This window comes from Fringilla coelebs (genome assembly GCF_963513975.1).
Source record: "Fringilla coelebs genome assembly, chromosome: 1".
In the NCBI taxonomy this organism is placed as follows: domain Eukaryota; kingdom Metazoa; phylum Chordata; class Aves; order Passeriformes; family Fringillidae; genus Fringilla; species Fringilla coelebs.
In genome coordinates, this window is record NC_140028.1 from 126,055,415 (window position 1) to 126,067,930 (window position 12,516).

General features: G+C 36.5%; 1 protein-coding gene across 1 annotated transcript in view; it reads left to right on the plus strand.

Annotated features, from left to right (window-relative positions):
* THSD7A (thrombospondin type 1 domain containing 7A) overlaps nucleotides 1–12,516 on the plus strand; it is a gene marked incomplete at its 5' end in the record, with an annotated part of 192,260 nt that overhangs the window by 90,982 nt on the left and 88,762 nt on the right. Inside the window, 4 exons of the mRNA XM_084209618.1 lie at nucleotides 3,066–3,314; nucleotides 4,925–5,106; nucleotides 6,818–6,886; nucleotides 10,706–10,861. Coding sequence (XP_084065744.1) covers nucleotides 3,066–3,314; nucleotides 4,925–5,106; nucleotides 6,818–6,886; nucleotides 10,706–10,861 — 656 coding nt within the window. The remainder of the gene's footprint in view (nucleotides 1–3,065; nucleotides 3,315–4,924; nucleotides 5,107–6,817; nucleotides 6,887–10,705; nucleotides 10,862–12,516) is intronic.

The window sequence follows — 12,516 nt, forward strand, 5'->3', positions numbered from 1 at the left end:
TAGTGGGGACTTAAAATTGTGTCCTCCCTGTGCTTCTTGAATGGTTAAATTTGCATATATTGTCTACATTGATCAAGGGCATGAAGATGTTTGGTGCAAAACTTCTAGCAAGTTGGACGGTATCAAGAAATAAATGTTAATTGTTTATTTTTATTTTCTGTTGTGTTACTTGCCCATTTGCCTTTTATCCTGTGAGAAGATTCACCCCAAGTCTGCATGGCTAAACAAGACACATAAATCCATCAAAAAGTGCAGAGAGCTTTAACTTAAAGTAAGCTTTGCTTTCAGTTATTTGTGGAGATCAAATCGGTAGCAGCCACAGAAGAAACTATTTTCTTTAGCAAACACATTGCTAGGTTTTGATTTAGAATCAGTCTGCTTCTGGTAAAATAGTTTTAAGTATGTGATTTTTCCCTTCCTTACTTGGTTAGAGTGAAACATATTCTTCCACTGCCTGGAATATGAAGGAAAACTCTTGATAGTGGCCATTTCCAGTTAGCTCTCACTGTTTCTCTAACTTGCTCAAAAAAACCCAAGTGTTAAAAGAAAAAACAGTAGCTAATTTAGTTGTGAAACTTCTTTTTCTAATTTTAGTTATCTCTGCCCTCTCACAAAATAATGTGACAGTATGTGTAAAAGAAAAGAGGTTGTGTAGTAGGGACTTAGAGAATCAGTTTCTTGTTGGTGTTTATGTAGTACTGCAAGTGGTTCATGGTTTTAATAAACAAATAAGGAAATAAATACAGCTCACTTTACCTCTTGCTTGTCTCCCTAGTAATATTTATGTTCTGGTTACAAGAGCTTAAGAACATCCTTGTTTTATATTTAATTTTAAATTATTTTATTTTGCAAGTAAGTATTTGAAGTGAGGCATCCTTTAACTATGTTGTTTTATTTTTAAGGATCATAAATAAACAATGAAGTTAGTAACATGGGATAATTCTGTTTGGGTCTTCTTCATCCCCACATATGGAAATAGTTAGTAAAAAACATTAGCCCTTCTCATGTAATACTTCTCCCAAATAAGTTTTGAAACAAATGCAAAACCCAGGGACTGTTACACATCATTAGTTACCCTCCTCCCTCCTCACCAAAGCTACTTTGTGGTGGCAATTTTGTGCATGCTCCCTGGCAATGTGCATCTTTATTTATGTGCATCTTTAATTAAACTCAGCCCCAGTCACAGTGAGTGTGAAGAGGTTGGTTTACTCTGCCCTCAGAGGTGTCACATTGGATGGGAACTTGGAAGGGGAGGATACTTCATCTGTTCTACAAAACAAATTGAAAATATTGCCCACGTTACAAACCATAAGGAATGTGTCTTTTCTCTAGTCATTAAGATGTATCTTTGGGGGATCAGTGGGTCTATATGTTTTGTCAAAGGTACAGAAATTGACTTATTGATTTTGACAGTACCGTAGTCCTATGCCAGATGGGGCTACATGTAGTTGAAAAAGCCCATTATTAAAAAAAATTTTCTCAAAAACTCTGAATGTCTTTCTCCACAAACAGGATCTAGTTTTTGTCCTAAAAAAAAAGTATAAAAGATGACTATCAGGTGTTAGGTCCTCCCATCACCACTACCTTTCACATAATAAGAACATTAGAAATCTCCTTCTGAGTAATCCCCTATGGTCTGTCAAGCCAAGCAGTGTCTCCACCTTATTGTTTCCAGTGGTAGAGGGAGATGCAATGTAAAGACCAAAAATATGACACGTGACTGTGTCATTTTGCAGTCCATTCATTTTGTATTTCTCCAATATCCAAAGTAAATGTATTAGGGATGATGGCACACGGATTTGTCAACCTCTGTTTGGACATGCTGACACTGTCTCCATAACCAGGATCTTCTGCTAGCATTGGTCTGTTTCTTGTGCATATTATGCTTTAATTTATGGTGTTTTTAAATCTCTCAATTTCTTCAAGTACTCCTAGTTCTATTACAAAATTTTGTAAATAGAGTTTCAAAATCATGTTGAATATATGGGCAGGGCCAAATTTTGTATAGCAGTGAAATACTTGTAAGTATTAATTTTTCTCTATTATTTTTGTGTTCTTTTAAAGGGAAAAATCAAGCCTTTGTAGTATAGTTTATAGGCCTGGTATTGAACAGAATTCTACTTGCAGTACCAGTAAATATTTTTCCTGTCTATTTATCTGCTTTAGAAGCCAGATTTTTCTTCCAACCCAGACATGATAAAAAAGAAATCTATGTTGTAATTGTAATTAAGGAGATAAAGTTATGGTTTATTTAATGGTAGTTTACCTTTCCTATTTCTCATTTTTCTATTGTGAAACAAACTTTAAAATAGAAATGTTAGCTTTTACTTAGAATATAAAATTTAAAATTAAGAGTGATTTAGAGGGAGAAAGTCTTGCTGACAAACCTATGTAATGCATGAATGGGGCAATCAGATAGAAAATGGAAATTAAATTATGGCCTTCATAAGGAACAGGAAATAAGCACTATGGGTAGCAGGGATCATTTCACTTGAGGTTAGAGATCCTTCCCTCTTTGGACCATGAGGCATCACTATGGCAATATACCAATGATTAACAAAGTAAGTTGTTAGTGACCAAGCATTCAATGTGTTGACCACTGTGTTTTTAAACCATTTGTAGTCTGGAAATTAGGACAAGATGACATTGTTTTTTTTCTCTGCAAAAACACCTTTAGTCATCTCTATTTTGAATTCTCCCTTACTTGAAACATAGTTCCAAAAGGAAAAAAAGAGTATACCTAAAAATAAAAGATAAGAAGTGAAAAATGTATGTATTTCCTCTGTTATACTTTCATACATGTAGGAAGACTTAGATTTTAATTTTATTCACAGATATGGCAATACTGGTGATTTTTTACTATATCTTATTTGTCCGGTTGAAGTAGCTTTCATCAAAAGCCCTTTGGTTGACTATTATTGGGATCAAATAAATGTGGAATAAAACTTAACTGCTTTAAAAATATTTACTGAGTTTCGTGTAACCATTGACAGTGCTTTTGCTGTAGGAGTTCACGACTGCCTGTGGATGTGTGTGCTAAAAGCTGTAACGCTCTCTCATTACAGCTTCTGCAATCAGGAGAAGCTGCCCATCACATTTCAGTCCTGTGTGATCACGAAGGAGTGCCAGGTGTCAGAGTGGTCGGAATGGACCCCCTGCTCCAAAACCTGCTTTGACATGACAACCCCTAAAGGCAATCGTACAAGATCACGGACCATTAAGCAGCTCCCTGTTGGCAGTGAGAGCGAATGCCCACAATTGGAAGAAGCAGAGCAGTGTGTTTCTCAAGGAGACGGCATAGCACCCTGCATTACGTAAGTTGGTTCATTTCAGTTCTCCATCAAATGAACATTTTCAATTAAGTGTACAAGGCTGGTAATGGAATATCAACCAAACCATTTTTAAAGAAACAATAGGTAGGACTTGCCTTTCTTCATTATCCCTGTTTATTCAGTGTTCTTGAAAGCCCAAAATCTGCAAATAGTTCCTGTTGTAGTGTATCCAGTTCCTCCTCTAGATACAGGAATAATAATAAGTATATTTTCTTTCCATTCATTTCAGTTTTAAAAAGACAATATTTGAACATGTGCAGATTCAGGCAAGATGAAAATAAATTAATTGTATTGATTTGTCAGTGATCTTTTCCCTACTTAACATTTATACCAGAATCATGGTTTTCTGAATTTCTTGTCTGTGGACCAAATGTTGAACACAGGAAAGGGGTGATAAACATCTGGTTAGCTAACAGACTATTTTAGTGAGAGTTGCATTCAGCACAACAAAGGCCCTAGATGGGAAGAGGGAGAGGCTCACAGTGACAGCAAATAAAGCTTAGGAGAAATGACAGAGATCACTTTATGATTTAAGAGATTGCTGTAATCCTTATCTAATCAAAATTAATATTAATGTCCCAACTGTGTTTTTTCAAAATTAATATTAATGTTCCAACTGTGTTTTTTTTTAATCAAACTAAGAATAGGGTCTGGAGAAACGTCACCTGATATTAAGCATCTTTGACTGTGGTATATATTTTTCATTTAAGAGTTGAAATATCACCTTTATCTTTCTTTATCTCCAGCTGCATTAGGAAGCACTTTGCTGTACTTAGTCTTAAAGTACTTGTTAGGTAGGGAATTCTGTGGCATTTCTTGCAGTTCATAGTCCTGACAGGGGTTTTAACTGGGAGTCGAAGATCTTCTTTGCTATGTATTCACTGATTAGGAAGCTTCCAGCTTCTCATAATTCATCAGTACCCAGCAGGGACACTTCAGTACTGCAGAATGATCTTCCTTTTAACTGTGGAGAAGAGAACTTACTGAAAAGTTTTCCTGAAGTCATAATAAAAAATATAATCATAGTATATATAATAATATGCATATAATAATATACATATAATTACCTTGATATCCTGAAGAAACTTTTTGTTTCAAAAATAACAACAGGCTTTTGGGTTATCTGGGGGGAGGGGAGGGGGAGTTGTGAGGTTTTCCCCTCATTTTCTGGCTCTTATGTTTCTCAGCATTCACATCTCTTTCATATTTTGGATTTTGTTTATAGAAATTGTCAAGCTCTAAATAAATGCTGAGAGTCACAGTCTTGAAAGTTATCTGAACATGGACTATGGGTCTCTGTATATCAAGTTTTTCTCCCCTCAAATGAAATATTTATAGATGTGGTATGTTTCAGGACTTGAACAGAAAAGATCCTCCTGAAGGGTAATGATTTTAAGAATTAAATAATACAAAAAAAAAGTCTCCATACACATAAAATGGGAGATTTAATGCACCTTTGTGTGCAAGAAATTGCGGTGCTCAAGCCTTTTATGAAATGAATGAGTTACTGAGGTGTTTCAGCTTGTATAATGGAATACTGTGTAGGATGGCTCGATGATTTCCAGAGACCCAACTAACCAAATGTGGTGCAGGTATGGCTGGCGCAGCACCGAGTGGACAGAATGCCGCGTGGATCCCCTCCTGAGCCAGCAGGACAAGCGGCGGGGGAACCAGACCGCTCTCTGCGGAGGCGGAATTCAAACCAGGGAGGTGTACTGCGTGCAGGCGAACGAAAATCTCCTCTCCTACCTAAACACCCTCAAGGATAAAGAAGGTAAACTTGATTCAATTGCAATTAAATTAGTGTGAAATGGGAGCATGTCAGCATTGCAGAGCTCTTTCACAGCTTTCATTGTCTTCTGTCATGAGTGCCTCCTTACCTTGTGAGTTACTGCTATTTTTTAATTCAGATGAATATGCCTAATTGCTGTGGCAAGGATTCAATTCTCTATGCTGCAAATATAGATTCCAAATATAAATTCCCACAAATTACTATTTCTTAGTGTCTACTGAAAAATACTGTGCAGGTCACCTTTCCATAAGAAAGAACATGAAAAGGTGGGTCAGAAGTCCTAGAGTTGTTATTTTCAGCTGCTGTAAATTTCTGGGGTGTCCTTCATCTGGATGATGAAGTTGTGCTGTTTGATGTGCAGACTGAATATGTAAATTCTGGCATGTAAGCTCAATTTAGAAAAATGCGAAAATATTATTAGATTTAATTCGCAGGGAGCTGATGTTCTTTTTTCCTTGATTAGGTCATGTTTTTAAGTAGCTTTCAGTACTTTAAGCCAATATAATTTCTTGGGTTTATTTACCTAACTGAAAGAGAGAAGAGATTTTTCCTTGTCACTGTTAAAGCCTGCACAGCTTCTTAAGAAAATAGAGAATAGCTTAGAACACAAAATCTTTAATTCATTTGGTAGTATACATGTTTTAGAACAACACTTGAGTAGTTTACATTACATCTACTTCTGTATAATAATGCAGAACTATAGATTCAAAAATCAGTGAATTAAGCTAAATGCAATTAACTTTTTAATTAAATTTTATCCTCTACCTATTTCATGCAAACACACATTACAGTCATATACTTCAGGAAAAACAACAGCCATATGCAAATCCTATGTAATACCAAATTTTGTCCAGGGCTGGCTAAACAGCAGACTAGCAAGGTTCCTGCTGTGGTTTAAAGGTACTCTCAAACTTGCCATAGAGGTAGAGTTTGTGGGGAATCTTAATGCCAACATCCATTTCAGCGTGACTGCTCAGATCAGTAGGGTGTGACTTGTGAGCTCTGCAGCCCCACATCTGTATTTATTAAAGAAGAAGCTTTCAAGCCTCTTTGTCTTATGCAAATCAGCTCTGCCCAAGGGCTTTTAGTAAATCGCCTCTGCTGAACAAAGTTTAGATGCCTCTGCCGCAGTGTGAACTACAAAAACCTCCCAGCTAAGGAGAGGTAACAATAAAACCAGTGGCAGCTTACTGTTCAGAATGATGATTAGGATTTTGGTAGGCTGTGAAGTCTCGCCAGATTAGGCGTGTGTGAAATTTACCCTTATCAGACTGTGACAGGAATACATGGAGCCCATCAGGAGGTAATCTCTGCAGGCTCCTGAAAGCTGATTAAAATGTAACTAGTCTTTGGATGCATAAACATGAGAACAGTTTTTCAAGAGCTCAAACTGGGGGTGAAGTGGTTCTTAGTTTAAAAAGGAGCTCTGGGCTATTTCCACGTTAGGGGACAGATTTTCAGAAGAGGTGCTGCTCTGCTCATCCTCCCTCTCTCTCCCCTCATAGAATAGAAAAACGATGAGTAACTTGAGGATGGGAAAAAGCCAGGGCACACACCCACCAGATTATGCTGTGGGGAAACGCCTTCATCTCAGTGTAGTTTACTGCTGGTTGTAGCAAATGCTGTCTTGGTAAGACTGATTTAAAGACCTCCTTTCTCAAATTCTCATGGTGGCGTTTCCCTGTTATTTCAGAAAGTCAGTCACAGAGCAAGTCGAAGGCTAGTGCTGCACCTCTGCTATCAATCACTTTTGAAATAACAGGTAGGTAAATTAAAGCCTCCAACCTGACCTTTTGGTTAGAGCATGCAAAGGAGGCGATGCCCTTTTGGGGGACCTTGTTTGCTATATGTGTACTCTTAACATGTTTATGTGGCTCTGAAATAGTTAAATGGATTTGAGCATTCTCAGGAAATTTCAGATCAGTTTGAAAGTGACAGGCCAAAATTCAAACTAAGGAAGCTCACAAACCAGCTGAGATGCTGGACCAGTTTCCTCCTCCACTCTTGAACCATTTTAGCTAGTGACTGCTTTTCCTCTCACTTCCAAGCATAGGGAATTGCACTTCAGTTTTCATCATAGCTGCTGTTTCCAGTCCCTTCTGTAGATTTAAAACACCCAAGTTAGACCTCTGGTAAAAACTTGAATACTGAAAATTTGAATACTTCTAATACTGAGCTGAACCAGAATCCCTTACACTATTCAGGTCAGTAGGAAGAAGAAGGAACATTTGTTGCAGTTGTTAAGCAGTGCCAATCAAGTTTCCTGGGGGCCACAGTCATACTTCCATTTACTTGCCACTGACTTGAATTGTTTCATCTCTCTTCACCTACTTAACTGGTTTAGTCATGAAGTTTCTCTTACTATATGAGGCGGACTCTTTCATCTTATTCCGAGTACCTTTAAAACTCTCGATGTAGAATAAAGAGGAAGGAAGTTCCTTTATGAGCATAAATTTATTCTACATCTGCAAATACACATTTGTTACCTTATAAAACACAGAGGAACTGCTTACATGCCTGGAATTGGGCCATTTCTCAGAGCGTAAGATTCTGAATTATCTAAGTTTTTTTTGATGAGAGAATTCAGCATTATAGAAAATGAGAAGAAAATGCTATTTACTTGTTGGTCATAATGTGTTTTAGGCTTGGGTTTTTCTCGGGATTTTTGAGTGAGAGTACTTGGAGAAATTTCTTTGTGTTGTTTGCTGTGAAACCAGTGTGGCAAACAACCAGAAAGAGAAATATGAAATTGTGTCTGCTTATACAGATACAGTCACATACAAATTCAGTCTCTTTGCCAGCCTGGTCATCACTGGGCACTAGTCTCTTGAGTGTCTTTAGAGAAAGATGGAGAGTTTTATGTCTTGATAAGTGTAGCAAATGCATAAAAGCAGAACTGTTCTTTTTCTTTTCAGTTGTTTTTAAAATGCAGTAATTCAAGCAGGTATTTTCCAAGGATATAAAATATATTCAGATAAAATTTCCTAATATAGGAGATTATTTGAGGAATGGATAATTAAGTCTTACTTATTTGTTAGGTTACTAACCTCAAACCTGAAATTCCTTGAAAACTGAATCTAATTTATTAGTTAGACTGAAGGAGAGAGATTATCAAAATGCATTAACTCTTCTTTCTAATTTTGGCCCAAATTTTGGTCAAATTTCACATAGATCTTGTACTATTACACCCCGTCCAATTGGCATTCAGCATTACTTCCAAGGAATAAAGAACTATCATGTTGACACAAGAAAGTATGAAAGGGCAGAGATAAGACAAGGTTTTAAACTGTAAATATATGCATCCAGTATCGTCTTATGCCAGAGTGTCTTGGCTAAACAATACACATCAAAGCCTAAGCTCAATCATACTTTTGTGATGCTGAAAGAAATTAATTTAAATTCATGGGAACAAGATGGTCACAAAATGCCCAGGCAAAGCTGTTTTCTTCTTTTACTGTCATCCCAGGAAAAGAATTTTGAGTAATCCTGCATGAAATTCATCCTAACTGCTCAATGATGAAAACATTTTTAATAACCTGAAATAGGACTTTTCTGTCCTATGGTTGAATCCTTTGTTGCAAAAGCAAAATATAAGAGATAGCATTTGTACATCACTTAGTGTCTAAACACAGCATTTGGAAAGCATTTTGGCATATTTAAAGATTTATTGTTACCTGTGATATGAAAAAACTGCTACTGCTAAAAGCTTCCTGATCTTTGTTATTTTTCTGAGTAAAAATCCCTGAAATAGTGTGATGCTAAGTTTTTTATCATGGTAGAGCTAGAGATGAAGCATGGAATTCCTCAGAGCACTTTCTCTATTCCCTGAAGCAAGACTGTCTAGGGGTATGATTGGTCCTTAATTTCAACTGTCTCACTTGGGCAATTCCCCAGTTAAATAAAGGTTAAAAATGTATGGAGAGCAGTTAGTTACTATTTTTCATTTTTTATTAGAAAGTATCCAATACAAATTTAACAGGAAAATTATGTTTACTTATATCAATTTTTTACACCAAATATGCATATTATTTTTATTATCATGTATGTTAGGTCATGCATGTCAAAATTACTGTAAAATTCAATGATATATCATAAAATTTAATTTCAACATACCGTTATGCAAATGTTGGAATATTAGGCTTTATATTATTTTGTTTCAAGAGACTGGTAAGTTAGAGACAGTAATAGTAAATAATATCTGCCACCTTCATGCCTTCATTATGTGGAGCGACACCGTGTAAAACTGTGCCCAAGAAGGCAGCATTGAAAACCAGAATAGGAGGAGGATTTTCCTTTCCATTTTCCCCTTAAAAAAGTGAGAATTGGATGCTTTTTCTGAAACTGTAAAGATCAACTGCTTAGAAAATCTGAATGGAAAGGCATACACACATGTCTACAAGATTGACTGTACTTTAACAGCCTGGTGTTTACTTTCATATTCCATAAGTGGTTGTTGATCTCATCTTTCAGACAGATGTTTTGTCATATACTGTATCTATTTAATCTGAGAGTCTTTCTATCAAAAGTGCTACCAAAATTAATGATGTAACTTCCCACAGGAAAAAAAATACTGAATAGAAGGAGAGTATTTTAAATTAAGGAATTTTATGTTTCCTCAATCAACCAAAGTAAAAAAACTTCTAGCAGATATTCTCTGCTTACTGTAATATTTTGTCATGTCCTGTATTATGAAAGAGAATTAAAATCTTGCTTTCAATTAAATGGTACATTTTTAGTTTGAGTTCTGTGCCTTACTCTGGCACCTTATAGAATTTTCCTGTTACTTGTACTACCTGTAAAATCAAAAGAATGAAGTATGGAAGAAGGGTGATTTTGGTTATTGATCTTTAAAGAACAGAAGACTGCTTTCACATGTGTCTCTATAGATTAATAACACTTTAAAAAAATTGTCTTGTGCAGTTTTTACAACTACATATACCCATGATGTATACATGTTTATCGACATATATATATAGCAAATGCAAACCATATATGTAGCTGAAACAAAGCCTTTCTTGAGATGAAGTTGCTGCTGCACAAATCTTACTGCTGAGTGTGCACTTGATGGTCTTTGGAGTAAAAGAAAAAGAGTTTTTGCCAAAATTTTAGCTGTGTTTCAGGTTAAAGCTTAAAAATAATCTTTTAAATATTAATTAACTAGGCCTTTGAAGTTATAGTATCATATAGCTTACATATACAAGTGCAAAGGGGTTTATGCAGCTTTTTGTTCGGTTTCTCAAGATCAGAGAGCAATGACATAACAGGACACAAATTTATGTAGAATGCAAAGTGAACAATTGTTGTAATGGTATAATTTACCCCTCAAAGGAAAGGAATGGGTCTGAGGGGATACTGCAATATCTACAGGCTTCCCGTCTTCACATAATGGGATTTGAATTTGTTCATGCAAAGAGTAAACTGACTTCCATTCAATTTTTTTCAAGGCAGGCATTTTTCCATCACATCATCAGATTAAAATGATGAGATAGCAGCCTTTCTCACTAAGGGATGGCTCTGTCCACTTAGAGCTGAGGATTATGACCAGTGACATATGAGAAATATTTTAACTTTGTTTTGACAGCTTCAAGGCCAGTAGACCGCAAACTGTGTACAGGACCTCTTCCCAGCACCTCCCAGCTGTGCCACGTTCCCTGTCCTACAGAGTGCGAGACCTCAGCATGGTCAGCCTGGGGACCATGCACCTATGAAAGCTGTGATGACCCTCAGGCCAAGAAGGGTATGTAACAATTCAGCAGAGCCTTTTTGTGGTGAAATCTGCTATTCTTAAGTCACTAGGTTATGCAAGCACGAGAAATTTTTTACCAAGAAGTGTATATCCAGTGCCTCTGGGCATGGAAATAAAGTCATTGAATTAGGACTACATTTGACATCATGGTTACACCAAAGGTAGCAAAAATGCAGCCTGTTTACTCAGCTCTCAGGATCAGTTTAGGTTTCTGCAGTTCAATTTTCGTTCTGAACCTTCCTCTCAGATTGAAAGGGATACAGTTTGTGTGTTCAAATCACAACTTTGGCACTGACACAAAAGGACAGAAGCCTCCTTTGATGTATGTAGTGTACAAGGCAATCAAAGATTTACAGTTCAGTAATAGCTTAAGAATTCACCATTAGAGCATAAATTATGATCTGGCAAAGAGGTGGCACCATTCGCTGTTGATATGTGATGCTGTTTTACTTATGACATATGTGCTGGTTTCAATTTCAGCATGTTTTACAACTTATTGCCATGCAGAACAGATTGTAGTAACCTGACATCAAAATAGGAAAGCAAGAATACAGTGACAGGGACCTCGTGTTAGAAGTCTGTGGGCTCCTGACTGTAAATGAGAAAAACTGGCCTAGTCATTGCTGCAAAGTGATCATCTGATAAAACTGGGGATACAGACTTGGTTTCTTGATTGAAAACAGTCGTAAGAAGGGGCAGCCACATATGTCCACTGGAAGGAGCAACTGTGATTACTGTGTTTGCTTAGCTGGATATTTCTGGCATACTGCTAGCCACACTTCTGTCTGGGCAGCAGTAATACAAGTTTTACGAAGCTGTTTTGTGGAGCTCTGACCCAACCTTGATCAGTTCAAGAAGGAAAAAGCAGTTCAGCTGTGCAAATCTATCAGATTAAGTCTAGTCTGAGTACAGCTGTCAAGTAGTCTGTTATTTCTGTTGCTGTTCCATCACTGAAAGATTTGCTACATTTTCAGGGGTAAAGTTTAGGTTTGTGAGGCTGATTTGGAGATCTGTCTAATAGAAGTACACTAGGATGTACTTTGTGCAAGCCTTTATTCCTGCACACATGAGCAGGGATTTTTTCTCAACTGCCAATGTTTTCTTCTTAACTGGAAATTCTTGCATTTTATTTTGTAATTGCATTGACAGTTCTTCTGAGAGAATGATGTGAAAATTGTGCAGGCACTCCCACTTTTAGCAGCATGTCTGTCTACATATTTCCAGATCATTTGCATCCTTTGTTGCTGTAGATATTGGAGTTCTTTATTTTTGAAATTGTATCAGCCTTTTGTGTCAGGCTTTTGCACATAATTTGGCTGAACTCTTCAATTTAGAAAAAAGGAGAACAAACAGCAACTGAAGATAAATGGAACAGTATTTTTAAAGTAAATACTTTAATTGAACTAAGAGGCATATCTTCAAAGAATTAGTTCTTGCACATGTGTGTTTGAAAACTCTCCTGTTCAGTTTGTGTCTTGGTAGAAATGACAGAGTATATTATATGTAACATTTTATTTAAAATATCTCTATATTACTAACTTGCCTGAATACTGATACAAAATAAAAGAGACTGTGAAAAGATGTGAAAAGAAAAACTGTTTCTTGAATCCATTTAGTTTGGTTAGGTTTTTCTGACTGTGTTTAGT